This window comes from Plecotus auritus (genome assembly GCF_963455305.1).
Source record: "Plecotus auritus genome assembly, chromosome: 4".
Taxonomy (NCBI): Eukaryota; Metazoa; Chordata; class Mammalia; order Chiroptera; family Vespertilionidae; genus Plecotus; species Plecotus auritus.
In genome coordinates, this window is record NC_137775.1 from 138,864,485 (window position 1) to 138,884,652 (window position 20,168).

General features: G+C 41.1%; 1 protein-coding gene across 4 annotated transcripts in view; it reads right to left on the minus strand.

Moving 5' to 3' along the window:
* The window catches only part of TCAF1 (TRPM8 channel associated factor 1), a gene marked incomplete at its 3' end in the record, with an annotated part of 48,696 nt that extends 29,235 nt beyond the window's left edge, over positions 1-19,461 (minus strand). Inside the window, exon 1 of one of the 4 annotated variants that reach the window (XM_080665413.1) lies at positions 19,330-19,461. Coding sequence is in view for 2 of the 4 variants with exons in the window: in XM_080665410.1 (XP_080521536.1) it covers positions 8,225-8,497 (273 nt within the window). Of the gene's footprint in view, positions 1-6,153; positions 6,358-8,224; positions 8,553-19,329 lie in introns of those variants that run through there. The other 3 variants (XM_080665410.1, XM_080665412.1, XM_080665411.1) reach the window with 3 other exon arrangements.
* Positions 19,462-20,168: the final 707 nt, after the last annotated feature.

Here is a 20,168-nt window from a genome sequence, read left to right on the forward strand (position 1 = left end):
CAAATTAAAAGGGCTCAATGCTTTTTTGTCACCAAAGGTAACAAACAGAAGTAAAGACTGTGACCCCAAAGAGATACAGTATGTTTAGGTATTAAGCCCCAGAACCTGTGAATGTGACCTTATTTGGAAATAGGTCACATTGCAGATATGAGCAAGTTAAGATGAGGTCATACTGGATTTGAGGGGGCTCTAATCTAATGACTGGTGTCCCCATAAGATGAGGAAAATTGGGCAGAGACACAAATAGACAGGAGAGAATGCTATGAGAAGAGGACACGGGGACTGGAATGAAACATCTACTAGCCAAGGGATGCCGAAGATTGCTGGCAAACACCAGGAACTAGAAAGAGGCATGGGACAGATTCTTCTTCAGAACTTCCAGAAAGAACAACTTTCCCAACTCCTGGACTGAAAACTCATAAGCCTCCAGAACTGTGAGAGAATATTGTTCTGTTGTTTAAGCTACCTCGTTTTTGGTAATTTGTTCCAGCAGCCCCCAGAAACTAATACAGTGATGCAGCTTGCTGTTTCCCCACCCCTCTCCCTCCCCGACTCGGCTCCCACACTGATCCTATTAATCCTAGCTTGGGGAACCCAGAATTTCAGTCTGAAAAGTCTGGGTCCTCAGAGACAATGCTTTGGCCACAGTCACAGCCAGGCTAAGAGGAAAGCAGAAGTCCTCTGTGGCTGGAGTCCAGTTCCCAGATAAGCAGAAGGCAACAAGTTATGAAATTATGGCAGATGCTTACTTGCACCTGTCCAGGTGGAGGAAGGTGTGTATGTCTGTGGATGTGTACTCACAAAAATCCTCGACTTCTACACATGAGCACCCCACTAAGGACACTCTACATTCTTATCTCCACTGTATCCACTTTATTGAAACAGTTCCCCAAGGACAGATGTGTTTCCATACTGTGAACATCCAAGGCTTGTCATCCTCACTGATCACCCTACTCAGTGGCCCTGGGCAGTACTGCTCTCTTGGTTCCTGAGGCTCTCACCACCTCTAACCTGATGACCCAAGCCCACATTATCTGCCACCTCTTGAACCATTTACTTCCTTTCCTTCTCTTACCTCTTCTGAAAATGTAGGTATTCCTTATGATTTTATCTTTTGGCACTTACCATTTTTCTATTTCCTTTGTCAGAGAACAAGTTCATTCTCAAGGTATTACAAGTTCAGCTCTGGAGTTAGGCTGTCTGGGTCTGAATCTCAGCTTTGCTGTTACTAACTGTCAAATCAGGCAACTCATCTCAGACTTAGTTTCCTCACTCATTAAGTAGGGATAATAGGATCTATCACATAAGGTTGTCCTGAGGATTAAAGGAAATTGCATAGGTTAAGTGTCTTTCAATTATTTATTATATTTATGAATATTCAATTATTTATTATATATGTATATGCAAATGTAGAAATACACATATCTATGTATGCTTTCTTATGATTATTTGGTTAAATGTAAACTGAATATGTGCATAATAGAAAATTCTTATAAACAAAAAACCTAACCTAATGTTAGATTTTACAAACAGTAAATTAAGCATTTATTGATTCTGATTTTTATAGTTTTCATAATTTTGGAGCCAATGCTAATACTAATTAGTACTCTATTGAGTTCTCAAGTATTCCTGTGAGCCCTTGAAAAAGCCCTTGGCACAGGTACCATGCCTTCCCCAGGCCACAATGGAAAGGCCCTGGTCCTGATGTGACTGGTGAAGAACAGATAAACCAACTCAAGGCCCCTGTGCAAGAGCCACTCTCTGATTGGCATCAGTCTCTAAAACTAAAGAAGTCTTACATATATTCTTTTCTCTCCAAACTAGCTTCTCTTAGGTAATTATCCAAGCTTGATGTCCCTAGTTGTTAAAGAGGATAACCTCTACGCCAGAGAACTACTTAGAAGATACAATCAGCATTCGTTAATAAGAGCTTGTCCCTTCCCTGCTCCTCCTGGTGTTCACAAATAACCAGGACAGCAAGCCACAGAGTCACAGTTGTGTCCCTCCTGCCCCTGCTCCATATCCTGTCAACGTCCTCATTCACAATTCCCAATCACGCTGCCACTAACCTAGTTCAGGTCCTCAGTAACTCACTCCTTCACTAAACTGATCCAGTTTCTCTGTCACCAGTTACCTGTTGTCACCTCTGTTCTTCTAAAGCCACCATTATTTCTCAGAAGAGAACCCTTAGACCTCATCTTGGCCCAGAGGGGAAAATCTGAGCAGTACTGGGGTGTGAGGCTTCCAGGGTTGGCTGCTCCTTAATTTTCCAGCTGTATCTCCTGCCACAGTCTCTCCACAGCTTCCAGAACACAGGGCATCCCTGGACATGCCCCGCTTTCACTTTAGATTCTCTTCCCATTCTGTCTCATCCTGCTCCCTCTCCCACGTCTTTCTACCTGTTGAAATCTTATCCTTCTAAGAGAAGATATTCACGGAAGAGGGAATTTATATGGCCAGTTAATCTATGAAAATATACTCAATGTCACTGGTCAGGCAAAGGAAAATATAATGTATGTTACCCATATTGTCAAAAAAGGAGGTGGTGAAGACAGAGAAGAAAGTGAATAAGACAAAGGCAGCTAATAATGTCTAATGTCCAAAAGGCTTTGGGGATGTCACATCTGCTGAAAGGGCTGAAAAACTGACAACCATCTAACAGTGGCAATCAGTTTCAAAGGTGTACCTATCCTTAGACCAGTGACCCCTCTTCTACTAACCTTTCTTAGAAATAAGAGTAGCTCTATTAAAGTATATATACAAGGATGCTCGTCTTCACAAAAACTGACCTAAAAATGGAGATAGATAAATGACAAGGAATGTTTCTTGGAACTAGTTTTGACTCCTGTGGGTATAGACAGGATCTCTAACCCAAAACCACATATCCTTATTATCCACATATCCTGCCCCCATAGCCCACTGTGCTGCAACATACGACCCTGGGGCATAGCCCCCACCAGCCACCCATACACTCCCCATGGAAAGCAACTCTTAGACCTCTTCTCTCTGGGACTATGTTGTTTCTGGTGTTGCTATTCAGCAAACATCCAGAACAGGGAACTCACATTTTTGTCTGATTGTCCTCTGAGCTAGTTCCCAGAAGAAATATCTGTGAAGTGACAAGGGATAGGCAGGTGGCTTGGAGATCTGAAAAGCAGGGGACTAGGGAAAAGAGGAGGGTTTTTCCTGATGGGTCTCCTCCTTCTACCATTCTGGGCTGGACTGCTGACCCAAGGTGAGTGGGGTATGCCTGGGCTCCCTTTCTCTTTGCCTGTTTCCCGGAGAGTGAGGCTGCAGGGTCAGCCCTAGTCTGACACCAATGCTGTGTACATGGCAAGACAGCGTTTGAGAGGGAGAATGCTTGAGTCAAGCATGATAATATGCATGTTAGAGTATCGTATAGCTATTACAAAGAATGAGTTACATCTATTTTGTACCTACCTAGAAGAATGCCCTAGGTATATTTTAAGTGAAATTTTCAAATCATCATAATATAGAGGACACAAACCCATTTTGGTATGGATGTAAATAATAATAGTAGTAGAACTAATAATTTTTGTAGTAGTAATGACAAGACAGTGCTAACCAGGTTCCCAGCATTCTTATAAGTGCTTTACATAAATTGTTTAATCCTGATGAGGTATGTATTGTCACTTTCCCTATTTATATATGGGCAAAACCACAAAGAAAATGAAAACCTGCCCTCCAGAGAATCTGTTACTTGCTTAAGTAACACAGGTGGTGGTGGAACCAGCCTTCAAACACAGGAAATCTAGTTCTGGAGTCCACATTTTTACATACCAGCAACAGATAAGCCTGTTAAGTCCCTGTTTCTTATATAGGTAGAAAATCTATGAAGCTACATTTCAACATACTAACATTAGGAAGGGAAGAGGCAAACAGTATTCTTTCTCTTTATACAAGTCTGCATCCTTTCAATTGTTTTCTGTATTACTGTTACAATTAAAAATAGCACAGGTAATATAAATTCAATGAACCTAGTAAATACACACTAATTTACTATATAAATTAGATTGACCAACTGATCCTATCTTACTTGTCCCAAAATATCTTCTTCACTTCCCAACAAGTTGTGCCTTTGTCCACCAATAAATTTGATTTTTCTCTGTGGGGGTTCCTTGAGCTTTGCAGCTGGTTCTGTTCCCACTTTAACCAGCTATGGGTAACTCTGATACTTGACTTTTGAACCAAATGCCTCCTCTCTATGTCTGTGTCATTGTTTGTCCTCCAAGCATGGTGAGCTCAGATAGACACAGCCTGGAGAAACCCCTTTTACTTCTCCCCTGAAGTTCTTCATCGTTGCTTCTACTTCCATGGATCCTCTCTTTCAGGCCCACCAACTTTCTGCAACCCAAGTCACCTCTAAAACAGAGTGTACCCCAGGCACAACTTATAACTCAAGGAGAGAGCTTCACAGATCCCCTACCCCTGCCACAAAGTGATCCCATGGTACCTAAATAGGGTTTCCCTTAAGGAAGTACATAAGTATAGATAGGAAGGAGGGCAGTGGGCCTGTCTTGCTTATTGTACCATATCCTACATTATAATTTCATTTCAAATCCCAAAAGGAGGGCAAGTGTGAGGTCAGATTCTTTGGATTTCTTAGGATAATGAATAGATACTCTGTAGATGGGATTGAATGAATGATGGATATAAGGTGTGGGTATAAGGGTCAACCTAGGATGACTTCTTTAGCAAACAGCTACCCTGGCCTTGAAAAATGATGCATGTCAGAAACATCCAATTTGATAGATCTCTTTTTCATGCCGTTTTCTTCCATGAAACCTTTTTCTTTTTCCTTATATGTTTTAAAATGTCCATGAATTTTTCTTAAGCCAGAATTAGGGTGGGTCCAACCTCTTTTGTATTCTGTCTGAAATATTCCCAGCTCAATCTTATTTCAATGATTTTCACTTAAAAATGGTTTAATTCATAATGTAAAAGAATATGTAATACATGTGGAAGGATATAGATGGTAAAATAATAATAAAATAATTTAAAAACTTAAACAGACTCTCATATACCACTACTCAGCTTAAAAAACAGACCATTCCTGTTATCTCTGAAGGTCTGCCTGTAGCTCGCTGGAATCATTCCCTCCCCCATTCCCATAAAAGCACCATTCAAAACTTTACTTTTTCTATTCCCTTGTTTTGATCTTACTACACTCCCTTCTGGATTCCCGAGTTCCCCTGGGGCTCTTTCTCACTCATATTTGCTCACTTATCTCACTGCCAGACTCCCAGCCGAACAGCAAAATGGAGGACCACTAGCCCAGGCGGAGAAGGCCTGTTTTGTATTTTTAAAAATTCTGGTGCTGCCTCTTATTAGCTGTCGATCAGACTGTCTCAGAGGGTGTCCTACCAAATGCACAGTGCTGGACAGAGGCGGTCTACAGTCCCAGGGGCTGTCACTACTAAGCTCTGGTATGTGATCCCTCTCCCTCACTTCCTCTGCAGGCCCTCACCCAGGCGAGATTGTCCTTCCCAGGCCCAGAGCCAGTCCACAAAGAGCAAGTCGGTGACGTCAGAGGAGTGGAGGGGGCCTTAGGTAGGGGAGGAGTGGCGCAGAGAGGAAAAGCTGGGGTTGGCAGGGAATTCTGGAGGCCCGCTGGCGCTGAGGTTTGGGAGGGACCAGTAGCCCCTCTACCACACATTCCAGGCTCCAGGGGACCTGTGCTAGTGGGTGAGGGATCTTGGTCCCAGGCAAGGTGTTGGTAAAGATCAAAGGGCAGTAGGGCAGGAGTGATGCTCTGTCACCAGCCACCTGTGTGACTCTGAGCCAGCCCATCCTTCTTCCTGGGCCACGGTATTCTCATCCCCTAAAGCTTCGAATTAGATGCTGTTCCTCTACGTCAGGCTTGTGCATAACTCAGCGACACAAAGCAGGTAGATAAACATCATACATCAGCGCCCTGAGGAGCACTGCGGCAGGCGCGACGCAGAGCCCGTGAGCAGACAACAATCGCGAACAGGACTGCGACACAAACAGTGAGAGATCTGTCCCGGGTTTGGGCTCACGCAGGTCCGCCAGCAGCCTCCTCGGCCGCCCGCACCGTCCTCCCCCAGACCCAGGCCGATCCGCCGCTACCGGCCCTCCTCGGGCCTGCTGGCATTCGAAGAGGCCACTCACCTGGTCGCCCTGCAATTTACAACCGGGCGGCGGGGCGGGGCGGGGTGGGGGGAAGAAGGAGGGCAGCGCTGGGTGCAGAGGGCACGCGCGGTGTGGCGGGGAGGGGTCTTCTCTGCAAGCAGAGCCGAGGCGAGGAGCGCAGAGCGCGGAGGAGATGGAGCGGGAGCAGAGGAGGGGTTCCCAAGCAGTCTCCTCCTCCCCACTTCCTCCAGGGCGGGACCGAGCGAGGGGCGGTGCTTGGCAGGGGACAGCTCTTCTTTGTGTCCTGGTCCTGTCAGCTGGACACTGCGGCGGCGGCCCCCATTCGGGTGGCAGTGGGGCCGGCCGTTTTATTCAAGACATAAACTTCTCTGGCCACTGATACGGAAAAGCTGAACAAACTATAGGGCACATTCTATGGGTATTATTCAATTCTTATGAAGAGCTCAGATCTCCATCCATTTGGAGGAATGTACTTGAAGTATTGCCAAAAGAAAAATAAAAATTGTAGAAATTATTTGGTATGCTTTCATTTTTATAATAAAAACAGCCCTGTGCATATTTGTATCATGGTGGGAGAAGGGAAGGATACGTCTCTATGTGATAATACTATTTAACCAGAGGAACAGGGAAGGGCAACTTTTATATAGCACTACATTGTTTGCATTGTTATATGTTACTTTTGTAAATCAAAAATAATGTATTTCAAACAACAGATAGCTAAAATTTATTCTTCAGTGTACATTTCAAACCCTATTTCTTTCCCCGTTCTCTAATGATCCGTTGACAGATGCTCCTCCCTTCTATAAATTGCAAGTTCCTACTTAGTGTGGTGACTTCACCTGGCTCAGGTGCTACTTCTAGCCTGTGAAGTCAGGGTAGTATAGTGGTAAGAAGCCCAGACTGTCACCAGATGGCCAGGATTCAGACCTCAGGGCTGCATTTTATGGGCTGAGTGACTTTGAGCAATTTACTTAATTCCTTTATGCCTCAGTGTTATTACCTATAAAATGGGGAGGATGAAATGAGTACCTATATTACATATTTATTGTAAGGTTTAAATTAGGTGAGTGGATTTGTAAATTTCTTCAATCACTATCTGGCAGATAGTAAGACTGTATGATTGTTAAGTAAAACAACTCTTCAGGTCATCCTAACAATCAATATTTCATGTTCAGGAAAATGCATATCTTTTTAATCCTGACGAGGGTTTTGGTTCCAATCAAAGTCATATTGCCTTTCCCCATCTCCCTTCAACCTCTTTTTCCCAAATTGACTTATATAAACAATAATCAAAGGGGAATGTGGGTAGGTGAGCTCAGTGGCAGGGTTTACATAGAGAAAACACCAGAAAGAGAAATCAAGAGACCCCGAATTCAAGATCCCGATCAGTCCAGGACCATCTGATTGACAGTGAGCAGGTCCTTGATATTCTCCAGGGCCAAGGGTTCTCAGATAAACAAGGCGGACTGGCCACTTGCTTGCTAAATCCCTTTCAGGTCTGAAATGCTAGGACTAATAGCACCACAAGGTAGAACCCCAAAATACTGAGTTTTAGAGGAAAAAAAAAACAACACAACAAAAAACGCGTATATACATGGGAAGGATAGCACCTGACTTACCTCTGAGGAAGGGGACATGAGATTTGGTGGGGGAAAGATCTTACTTGTTAGATTTTGTTTCTTAGAAAGGAACACACACACACACACACACACACACACACACACACACACACACCACAGCTGAAGCAAAGGTGATAAAATGTCAGCCTCTGATACAGGGATATATCAGATTCCTGATAGTTAGGTTCCTGGAGGAGAATACAGCACGCAATAATTAAGAAGCAGCGCGGTAGAAAAACGCAGAAACTGACAAGGGGGAAACGCAGGTATTCTTTGAAAAACATCTGCTTCCTTTGGCCCAAGCGGTCTCAGGCCCCAAACCCTCTCACCTCCGCGGCCCGTCAGGCACCCGCTCCCAAGTGCTCCCCAGGCCCCAGCCCGACCCTCCCTCTTCCACCCTGGACCACTGGACTCGGTCAGTGCGCCCGGGCCTGCTCCGGTTCCAGAAACGATTACTGAACAAGACTCACCGGTTGTCCAGAAATTTCCACACCGGGCTTCTTAGGAGGGGGAAGGGACTCCTCTGCAGAGATGTGACGAGGGAGGGGACAGACAGCCTGCGGATTAGAATATTGGTGGCGGCGGCGCTGCGAGCCTTGTGGGGGGAGGTGGTCTGTGGTGCAGAGTGGGGCGAAGAGGGGGCCTTCCTGGGAACTGATTGGCAGCTCTGGCGGTGGGGGCGGAGCCTGGTCGCCCCCACCTCTCCAGACTGCAGTGGCCCCGCTTTGTGTAAGTTTCTGCATCAAAATGCAGCCCCAAATCTAGAATGGAGACACTGGCGCCTGCACCGGGAGTGTGGGAGGGTAATTCGTTGAAAAATAAATCTGTGAGACTATTTACTAACAAGGGAGTGGGTAATAAATTATGATAAATCTTTATATAAAACACAGCTATTTGCAAGGATGAGTTATATCTCTATATATTTGCCAGCTGTTGGGCTATATTTATACTCAATTTAAATAAACATTTAACGTATAAATAAAATGAAGAGTTTGCATTTTTGTACAAAAAACTTTAAAAATATTTTATATACTTACATAAACATAGAAATTATATGAAAACCTACATCAAACTATTAGAATCAGTAATTCAGACAGGAAAGAGTAGTTTATAAGTATTTTTCTTTGTACACCTCATTAAAGTTTTAGTATTAGTATGTATTATTTTGTGAGAAAAATAGATAAATTTAATCAACTAAAAATAGGTAAAATATCCTTGCTCAAACAGCTGGTAGTGTCCACTCATTATAAATATGATTTCTCCCTCTGTGTGGGTTTCTTGAACTTTGTTCCTAGTCCTGACTCATTTTAATCAAGTAAGAGTTGAATCCAGCACTTGATGTTTGAGCCAGGACCAGGCTTTATGCCTGACCAGGTCCTGCCTTGAACCAGTGTCTCCCCATCTAGCTTTGTGAGCTCAAGTATAGATCCTGGGGAAAAACCATTTGTCCCTTTTTATGGTTGGTCCCAAAGCCCTGAAAGATTTGTGTGGACTCTGGAAATTCTCCTGTTTCCCTACCCCTCACCAATCATCTCTCTGGCCTCTGTTCTCAGAGCTCCTAACTGACCATATGAAGAAATCATTAAAAAACTTTCTCCCAACCACAAAACAGTGTCCAGGCTGGACCTTGCACGGGAATGTGGATTTAGTGGTAAAGGGGATAGAGTACCACATCCTGTAATTACTTCAGGATTTCATTACAATCCTCAAACTAGAGTAAGCGTAAGCCAAGAACTGTGTTTTTTCCTTCTTTTGATTCTCCACTTAATGTAGCCATGAACAGGTACTGTGTAATGTCCACTTGATGGAATGATGGACAAAATAGATGGATGTGCTGAGGAAGGCAATCCTAGGATCACTCCTAAAAACAAACAAATGAAAAACCCCAACCAAACAACCTGGATGGTGTGGCTTAGTGGTTGAGCATTGACCTATGAACCAGGAGGTCACAGTTCCATTCCCAGTTAGGGCACATGCCCAGGATGCAGGTTTGATCCTCAGGAGGGGGCATGCAGGAGGTAGCTGATCAATAATTCTCTCTCATCATTGATGTTTCTATTTTTCTCTCTCTCCCTCTCCCTTATTCTCTGAAATCAATAAAAATATATTTTAAAAAAAGAAAAAAACCAAATAGCAACTTGATGTAGAAAACTTATTAATTACAAATTTCCTGTATTGAAAGTTTCCTCCTCTTCTTTGTGCTCCTTTAATTTCCTCCTTTAAACCTTTTCTTTCTATAGCTCCCCAAATTTCAGTGGGTTCTTTTCTCTCTTTCTCTGTTTCAGACTTAACATTAATAACTCAGTTTTAAATCTTATATCATTCCCTGTTTATAATTCCTCTAGAGTTTCTGTTTTCCTTTCCAGTTTCTGCCCTGAGTAATAGAGACTACCATGAAATCTTTAAAGTATTGAAATAACTTTTAAAATATTAAGTTGTATAAATACTCAGCAACATAGGAATGAATGAACACTTTATTAAAAATCATACTACAAAATATTATGTGGTTCTTAAAAAGGATGAGCTTGAGGAATTCTTTCAATCTATATTTTCAGTGAAAAACTATGATTTTATTTGTTTAATTCATTTTTTTTTTGAGAGAGAGAGAGAGAGAGAGAGGGAGAGGGAGAGGGAGAGGGAGAGGGAGAGGGAGAGGGAGAGGGAGAGGGAGAGAGAAAAATGGATGTGAGAGTGAAACATCAATCCACTCCCCCTACTGGGGATCGAGCCTGCTACACGCGGCATATGCCCTGATGGGGAATCAAACTGGCAACCTTTTGATGCATGGGACAATGCCCAACCAACTGAGCCACACAGGCCAGAGCTGATTCTGTTTTTTATGTTTATGTCTACCTAACAGAAAAATAAGGACATATTTAGTGACTTTAGGAAGTTGGGAGGATAGACCAGTAATTTTTTTCTTTAGACATTTCATATTTTTAAAATGTTACAAAAATAATTTTGAAAAACAAACAAACATGGCTATTCACTCTTATTTATATACCCAATAGAAATGCACACACATGCCACCAAAAGACATGTACTACAGTGTTCAAAGTAGCACCAGCCATATAGTCTAAAACCAGAAGCTACCCAAGTGCTACCCTTCCTGCTTTCTCACTGATAGGGCACCCTGGCATGTCTTCTATTGCAAGATTCTTAAAATTTTATTTTCAGACCAACAAATACTGAAGTGTTATTATAAAAGGTCTGTTTTGAAGAAATTCTAAAGGATGTAGCTCAAGAAGAAATAAAATAATCTTTGATAATCTGAGATGTGAGATAAAACAGTGAGAGACTTCCAATGCTGACACTGAGAGAATACCTTGTTTGGAAAAACCCTCCTGCTGAAAATAGCAATGAAAGTTGAACACAATATAGGAAACAATGGAAGATTCTGAAGAGCCAACAAAACAAATAGGATTTGAAAAGTTCTGATCTTGAGGGAAGGAAAATAGGACATTAGCTCCACATTCACTATGGCTTTTTCCTTTCGGGCATTTTCCAGTTCACACTGCAGGGTAACTGAGGCCAAGTGGAAAGTGTCAGTCTGACTGGCTTCAGATTACCAAACCACTGGAACTCAAAGCACAAAACTTTACAGAAGAAGAAATCTCAGAGAAGTGAATCTAAAAATCTAATATACATTCTTCTTAAATCACTGGCTGACTCCAAAGCTAGGCATGCACAGGAAGGCTTTCCCCCCAACCTCTTTCCCTATCCTTCACCCCAATTGCAGAAAAGAGTGGCTAAAATGCTAAAACAATTGAACAGTCATTTCAGTAGTTGCACTGTTCTGGGAATAAAGCAGTGGAGGTCAACTTCCACCGAAGTAAATGATACTTATCAACACACTCTGCTTTCAGTGAGATATGAGAATTTCCACAACATATGAATAAGAATGACACCTTAGGAATAATGACTATGCTCTTGGATAAAGGAAAAAACTAAAGTGGACCAGTTCTACGAAAGTGTAAAACTAGCCCTTGATAGTGTGAAATTAATCTACTGGTACTTTATCTTGCCCCTACCCCTGAAAAAATTCTGTTTGAAAAATAACATCAACCAGAACTTTATAATTTTTATTCATGACATACTACATCCAACTGAAAATTTAGAGGGAGACTAAAAATTAGGATCAATTGCCAAGAACTCAGGAAAACAACAGATAATAGAAACAGACTCACAGGTGGTTCTTAGACAGGAACTGACTTTCTATTAACTGTGAATAGTATGTTCACATATAACAGAAAAAAGGCTGGAGAACTTCAGTATAGATTTAAAACTCAGAAAAGAGTAAAATGGAAACTTTAAAATAAAAACATAATAATTGAAATCAGGAATTCTATAGTTGGCTTTAATAGCATATTAGATACAAATGACCAGAGAATTGGTGAACAGTAACAAAGTTTAATAAAATTTATCCAAAAATAACACAGAAAGAAAGGATGATGCACAAAGAGATGGAATGATATAGAAAGGGCATAATAGAAGTATGAGATATGGTAAAAAGTTATGAATTATGTGTAATTAGAGTCCCAGAAGGGATAAAAAAAAACCCATCAAAACTCAAATGGAAAAAACTCTACATTCTCTAAGTAGAATAAATACAAAGAAAACTATAGCTACATCATAGTCAGACTGCTAAAAACCAAATTCAGAGAGGAAATTGAAAACCAGCCAGACATAAAGGATACTTTCCTTTCAAATGAACAATAATACAGTGGGCATTTCAAAAGAAATGATGGAACTAAAACATAATGGAATTGTTAAAAAAAAAAAAAAAGAAAGATAAAATCCAACAATCTAAAATTCTATGCACAGCAAAAATAAAGGCACAATAAAGACAATTTAGATAAACAGAAGCTGAAAGAATTTGTTGGCAATACAGTATAAGAACTACAAAAAGGAGTTCCTTGGAATTAAGGAAAGTTATCCCAGGTAGGAGCCAAAAACTATATGAAAGAATAGAGAATGCTGGAAAGAGTAAATACATGGGCAAATGTGTTAAAATTAACAGTTTAAATAAATATAATAGCTTGTGAGATATAAAATCATACAAAAATAAAATAAATATATAACAGCACAGCTGCAAGATGAGGGTTAATAAAGATAAACTGTTTTTAAAGTTATTGCATTGTTTGAGCCTTACTCTTACCCTGATACCAAAGACAAACAAAGGACATTACAAGATAAAAATTATAGGCCAACATCCCCGATGAACATAGAAGTAAAAATCCTGCGCAAATATTACCAAACTGAATTCAACAGTACACTAAAAGAACCATAGATCACAATCAAGTGGGATTTATTCCAGAAATGCAAGGAAGCTTCAACAACTGCAAATCAACAAATGTGCATACTACATCAACAGAATGAAGGATAAAATCATATAGTAATCATTTCAGTAGATACAGAAAAAGAATTTGACAAAATACAACATCTGTTTATGACAAAAACTCTAAACAAATTGGATATACAAGAAATGTACCTCAATATAATAAAGGCCATATATTACAAGCCCACAGTTAACGTCATACTCAAAGGTGAAAAGCTGAAACCTTTTCCTTAAAGATCAGGGACAAAACAAGAAGTCCCACTCTTACTACTACTTTTCAACATTGTAATGGAAATTTTACCCTGAGCAATTGGGTAAGAAAAAGAAATAAAAAGCATCCATATGAAAAGGAAGAAGTTAAATCATCTCTGTTTGCAGATGACATGATCTTGTATATTGAAAACACTGAAGACTCTACCAAAAAACCTGTAAGAACTAATGAGCAAATTCAATATGGTTGCAGAATACAAAATTAATATAAAAAAATCAGTTGGATTTCCATACATCAAAGACAAAATATTTAAAAGGAAAATTAAGAAAATAATCCTATTTATAATGGAACTAGAGGCCCAGTGCACGAAAATTCGTGCACTTGGGTGGGGGGGGGGTCCCTCAGGCCGGCCTGCACCCTCTCGCCATCTGGCACCCCTCGGGGGATGTCCACCTGCTGACTTAGGCCCACTCCCCAGGGGATAGAGTCTAAGCTGGCAGTCAGACATCCCTCTGGCAGCCCAGGAGCCCTTAGGGGCTGTCCAACTGTGGCTTAGGCCCACTCCCCAAGCCACAGTCAGACATCCTTAGTGCTGCCAAGGAGGTGAAAGAGGCTCCCACTACCACCACTGTGCTCACAGCTGTCAGCCCGGCTTGTGGTCAGTGCGCATCATAGTGACCGGTCATTCCACCATTAGGGGCAATTTGCATATTACTCTTTTATTATATAGGATAGTTAGAAACCAATTTAACCAAGGAGGTAAAAGATTTACACTGAAAACTATAAAACAATGATGAAAGAAACTGAAGACACAAATAAATAAAGAATATTCTATGTTCATAGATTTTTTTGAATTAATAATGTTAAAATGTCTATGCTAGCCAAAACTATCTGCAGATCAATGCAAACCCTATCAAAACTCCAATGGCATTGTCCCCAGAAATTAAAAAAAAATCCTAAAATTCATATGGAACCACAAAAGAGTTCAAATAGCCTAGGAAAACTTAAGTAAGAATAATTGAGGCATCACAGAGCCTGATTTCAATATTACAAAGCTATGGTAATCAAAACAGTATGGTACTTGCATAAAAACCAGTTTTATAGACCAGTGGAACAGAAGAGAGCCCCTAACTAAACCCACATATTCATATTCAGCTGATCTTTAACAAAGGTGCAAAGAGCACACATTGGGGAAAGGATAGTTTCTTCAATACCCACATGAAGAAAAATGAAATTGGACTCTTACTTCACCATATGAAAATTAACTCAAATTCATTAAAGACTTAAACATTTGACCTGAAACTGTAAACCTACTAGAAGAAAATATAGGGAAAAATTTCTTGACATTGGTCTGGGCAATAAAATTTCTGGACATGATCCAGTTACAAAATAACCATATTGAATGCAATATTTAAAGTTGATAGGGTGAAATCTTTATTATCTTATGCATAAAACAAGATGCCTGTCCCTATTTTGTTCAACATTATATTGGATGTACTAGCCAATGCACTAAGACAATAAGAGAAAAAAAATTAAAGTTATAAAGATTGGAAAGGAAGAAATAAACTATTATTACTTTTAGATGATATGACCACTTGTGTAGCAAATCTAAAAAAACTCTATAGGTAATTTTAGAATTATTAATGGAGTTTATCAAGTTTGACATATAATCTATATATATAAAAGGCTAACTCTCCATCCGTCCAACCGGTAGCTATGATGTGCACTGACCACCAGGGGGCAGACACTTATCACAGGAGCTGCCATGTCACACATTGGCCATTTAAAAATAAAAGGCACCATGGACCTGGTGCCAACAAGCAACACTCAGCTTCCCCCAAGTGGGACACAGGACCCACCACCACCCCGAAGCGACATCCCACCAAATCACAGCCAACACAGGCCAGCCCAACCTGGAAACAGTCGCTGTGGGTGCCGGGTAATGATGTCATGTAGCAATGCCCGGCTTCCTCTCCCTAGCGACTAGCCTCCTTGGAGTTTCTTCAGCCTAAGAACCTGACTTGCTTTATAGCCAGGTGCAAACATTTTACAATTTAACCAAATGTTTGTGAAGTGTTTACATGTGCCTCATCTCATTTGATCCTCACAGAAGTCCTGGAGTAAGTAGATAGGAGATTCGGTAGAATCCTATTTTCTTTTCATTAGCCAGAAAATGGAGATTTAGAAAGTTTAGAAACTTGACTCAACTGAAAAGAAGAAAGAAATGGTGGAAATTGAAAATGACTTCAGGTTTTCTCACTGCACAGAATAGAGTCAAACACTGCTACAGTTAAATATTTTACCCTTTGTTCTCCCTGCATGATCTACAATAATGATCTGCTTTGTGTTGATATTTACTGCTTTGTTGCTGACAATTACCTGAAAGAGAAGTTGGGGTGCTTCACTGGGCTGGAAAAAGTTTAGCTACATCAAAAAGCAGGTCTAATTAAGCAACTTTATTCTCTATATATAAAAGGCTAAGTTGACTAGCACATGTGCGATACATATAAAGCTCTTGCTGGCGCCAATTGTATGTATGTGTTTTGATCTGTCATTGTCGATCATGAATTTGGTTATACTTCTATTATAGAGAAAGGGTGAATAGCAATATTAAAATGTTTCTTCTAATTAATTTCCTTTCAATGTGCACAAATCCGTGCACTGGGAACTAGTCAATATATAAAAAGCAATTAGATTTCTACACACCAGCAATAATAAGGTACAAAATATAATTTTTATAAAATAAATAATTTACAATAGCAATAAAAATAATGTATGTATAAATAAGTTTAACAAAAATGAGAAAAAGGAAAGCAATGAAAAATATTACAAAGCCTTAAAAAACATTAAAGGTGAGCTAAATAAATAGCAGTATATACCAAGTTCATAGGTGGAAACATTCAACATCTTAAAGAGGCCATTTCTCCTCAAATTGATATATAGAATTAATTCAATACCAATCAAAATTCTAGCAGGTTTGTCTGTTTGCTTGTTTCTTGTTTTGTTATTTAAATATTTATATGGAGGATCAAAGATCCAAGAATTGTTAAAACGTCAGAAAGAGGTGGGAAAATCTTTCAAGAATTACAAAACTATAGTTGTTAAAACTAATATTAGTGTTGGTGCAGTTAAACAAATAATGAAAGAGAGTAAGGAGCTTGAAACAAATTCATGCATATATGAAAAACTTGATTCATGCCGATCACTCACTGGTGATGGGATAATTAATTACCCATATGGAATAGAAAATATAAAAATCAATTTCCAGGTGGAATAAGACTAATTGCCAAATGCAAAATTATAAAATCTTTTAGAGGAAAATATAGTAAAATTAATTTACTACCTTGAGAAATCATTTTTCTCAAGAAAAATTATAAAAGAAAGTACTGGTCACTTAAAATAAAAATTCAAAAATTAGTTCATTGAGAGAGACAGACTTACAGAGAAAGAAAAGCTAAGCACCAAATTTAAAGCAGATATTTCCAGCATATATTGCTTACAATGGATTAATTAGCATTCAGTTTATATAATGAAAGCATTCCAGTGCTTGCTTGGGCAGCACATATACTAAAAGAAAATATTCCAATGACTCAATAAGAAGAAGACAAACAACCCAATATGAAAATGAGAAAATACACACACACAAAGCCCAGAATTATCACAGAGAGAAAGCACCACAGCTTATCAACATATGTATGGAAAGATGGTCAACTTCATTACTTATCAGAGATATGCTAATGGAAATCACAAGGGAATGCTATTTCACTCCTGCCAGACTGGCTAAAAATGAAATTTCATAATACCAAGTTATGACAAGTATGTAGAACAACAGGGACTCTCATCTATTGTTGAAAGGGGTGCAGACCGGCTCAACATTTGAAAATAGTTTGGAAATCCTATCTAATAAAAGAGTAATATGCAAATTGACTATCACTCCAACACACAAGATGGCTGCCCCCATGTGGTCAAAGATGGCTGCCCCCATGTGGACACAAGATGGCCACCACAAGATGGCCAGCAGGGGAGGGCAGTTCGGAAGGACCAGGTCTACAAAGGAGGGCAGTTGGGGGCGATCAAGCCTGCAGGGGAGGGCAGTTAGGGGTGACCAGGCCGGCAGAGGAGGGAAGTTGGGGGCGACTGGGCCTGCAGGGAAGGGCAGTTGTGGGGGACCCAGGCCTGCAGGGGAGGGCAGTTAGGGGTGACTGGGCCTGCAGGGGAGGGCAGTTAGGGGCAAACAGGCTGGCAGGGGAACAGTTAGGCATCAATCAGGCTGGCAGGGGAGTGGTTAGGGGGTGATCAGGCTGGCAGGCAGAAGCGGTTAGGGGCAATCAGGAAGGCAGGCAGGCGAGCGGTTGGGAGCCAGCAGTCCTGGATTGTGAGAGGAATGTCCGACTGCCCGTTTAGGCCCAATCCTAGCGGGATTGGGCCTAAACGGGCAGTCGGACATTCCTCGAGGGGTCCCAGATTGGAGAGGGTTCAGGCTGGGCTGAGGGACACACCCCCGTGCATGAATTTCGTGCACCGGGCCTCTAGTAACCTAATAATGTTGAACATACACAAATCTTATATAACTCAGTAATTCAATGCCTTGGTGGAAACTCCTGCCCATGTGAACCAGAAGTCATGTAAGAGAATGTTAGAAGACATTACCCATTAATATGCCCTGTAGTAGGCAGCCTTTAATATGGCCCCCATTAAACCCTGCTCTGAGTATTCATGCTCCTGTATAACCCTCTCCCCTTGAGTGTGAACTGAAACTAGTGATTCACTTCTAATGAACAGATAGCAAACTGATGGGATGTCACTTTTGAGATTAGGTTACAAAAAAATCTGGCTTTCATGTTCTCTCTCTGCTTTTACTCAGGGGGAAGCAAGTTCTTATACAGAGGCCCATATTGCAAAGAATTGATGTGTAAAATAAGGGTTACTTGAACACAAGTACCATGATACCTGACAGTGATGTTTTGGTCAAGGCATCTCGGTTGAGAAGGCTAGGGATAGTGCCAAATTTCATCATGATACTCAGAACAGTATGCAATTTAAAATTGTTTATTTCTGGAATTTTCTATTTAATAGATCGTGGTTTTCTGTTCAGATCCTGGTTTAACCACAGGTAATGGAAACCACAGAATGGAAGATAGGGACTACTGTATTGAAATGAAATTAATTGACAAGTAAATAGTTTGGAGTAAAAAAGGATGGATGGTCAGCTAGACAGATATTCTGTCCTTTGTGTCTAGTTAAATCTTCATTTCTTCCAATACTTTCCATGACTGTCCCATTGGTAAATCATTTTCTCCCTCCTTTAAGGACTTCTCCCTCCATTGCAGGTTGAGTCAACTCAGCAAGTTTTTATACAGAGGCCCATATTGCAGCTCAAGGGCTGTTTATCTGGTAACTGTATAATTCAGCACTTACCTGAAGGCCAAATGCATTCCAGACTAAATATTCCACAGGATTCCCTGCACCCACTCTCACCACCAGCCCTCCTTACCTTGCACATCCCTCCCCCACCACAACACTCTGGGGCCCCACATACTGTCCTTGAATAGGTGAGGACTTTAACCTTGGGAGGAGGGGAATTATGAAGAGGCACGCTATACTTTAATAATTCAAGAACAAGCCACAGGAGGTGACATCGCCTCAATCCATGGTACTTTTTAGCTCAAATCACAATGGCTCCTGTGGAGCACAAGAAAAAAATCACAAGAAAATAGTGGGTCAACGCCTCCAGATGAGCAAGGGTGAATAACGATGTGGCAAGAAGGAAATAGAGGCCGAGCTACAGGGAGACACCAGAGAAGGATCCCAGAGATAACAGCAAGGAATCCTGCGTGAAACACCTCTGCCACCCTCCCATCTGGGACATGCAGAGGCCCCACTAACTCCCCTGACCCCCACAAGCACACAGATAGCCTCCCAGGGCTTTCACATCTCTCTTCTCCCGCCGACCACCTGCGCTCGGGGTGGCCTGTGACACCTCCAGGCCTCTCCTGGTCCATAATTTATCTCTGACCACCACTCACCGTTTGTCCCGCTGAACCCTGCAGCGCGGGGTAGGGGGTAGAGAAGACTGGGTAAGAGAGGGCAGCGGCAGTTCCCAAGGAAAAGAACTTCTCAGCAGAGAAAGGATTGAGCAAGCGGACAAGGCCTGGGAGGTGGAATGTTGGGTGGGGGGGAAGAGGGCGAGGAGGGGGGTCGTTCTGGGAACTGATTGGCGGCCTCCAGGGCGGGGGCGGAGCCTGGCCGGATACCTTCGGACTGCAGAGGGCTGGCTTTGTGTCAATTTCAGCTCAAAGATGGGGCCCCAAATCCAGGATGAAGACACTTGCGCCTGCCCTGAAAGTGCAGCAAGACAAATAAATCCGTGAGACTATTTATGAACAAGTGAGCGGTTGCTAAATAATAATAATAACAACAACAATAACAATAATACTATATTTATATAATACACAATTATTGCCAAGGACAAATTAAAAATCTGGGTTCTAGATAGATTTTTAATGAAAAGAATCAAATTGTATTAAAATGGAGCGTATGATTACAGTCTTAATAAAAAGATCATGCATTGCTTATATAAGGGCAAGGCTAAGAGTGAAGAATTGACTATTGATACTTCATAACCACTGAATTGTTTTAAAGATATCATATGTATTGTTTTATGGATTAAATAAAACAGGAAGGGGTTAAATTTATACTAACCAATAAATAGGTGACAGATTGGACAAGAGGGAGAGAAAAGGTATGGCTGGTAAAAGCTTGGACTTTGAAGCCACTGTGACATCCTTTACTTACCAGCTGGGCAGTGCATGTGTTTCTTATGACTGGTAACAAATGACCACACACTTAGTGGCTTGAAACAACA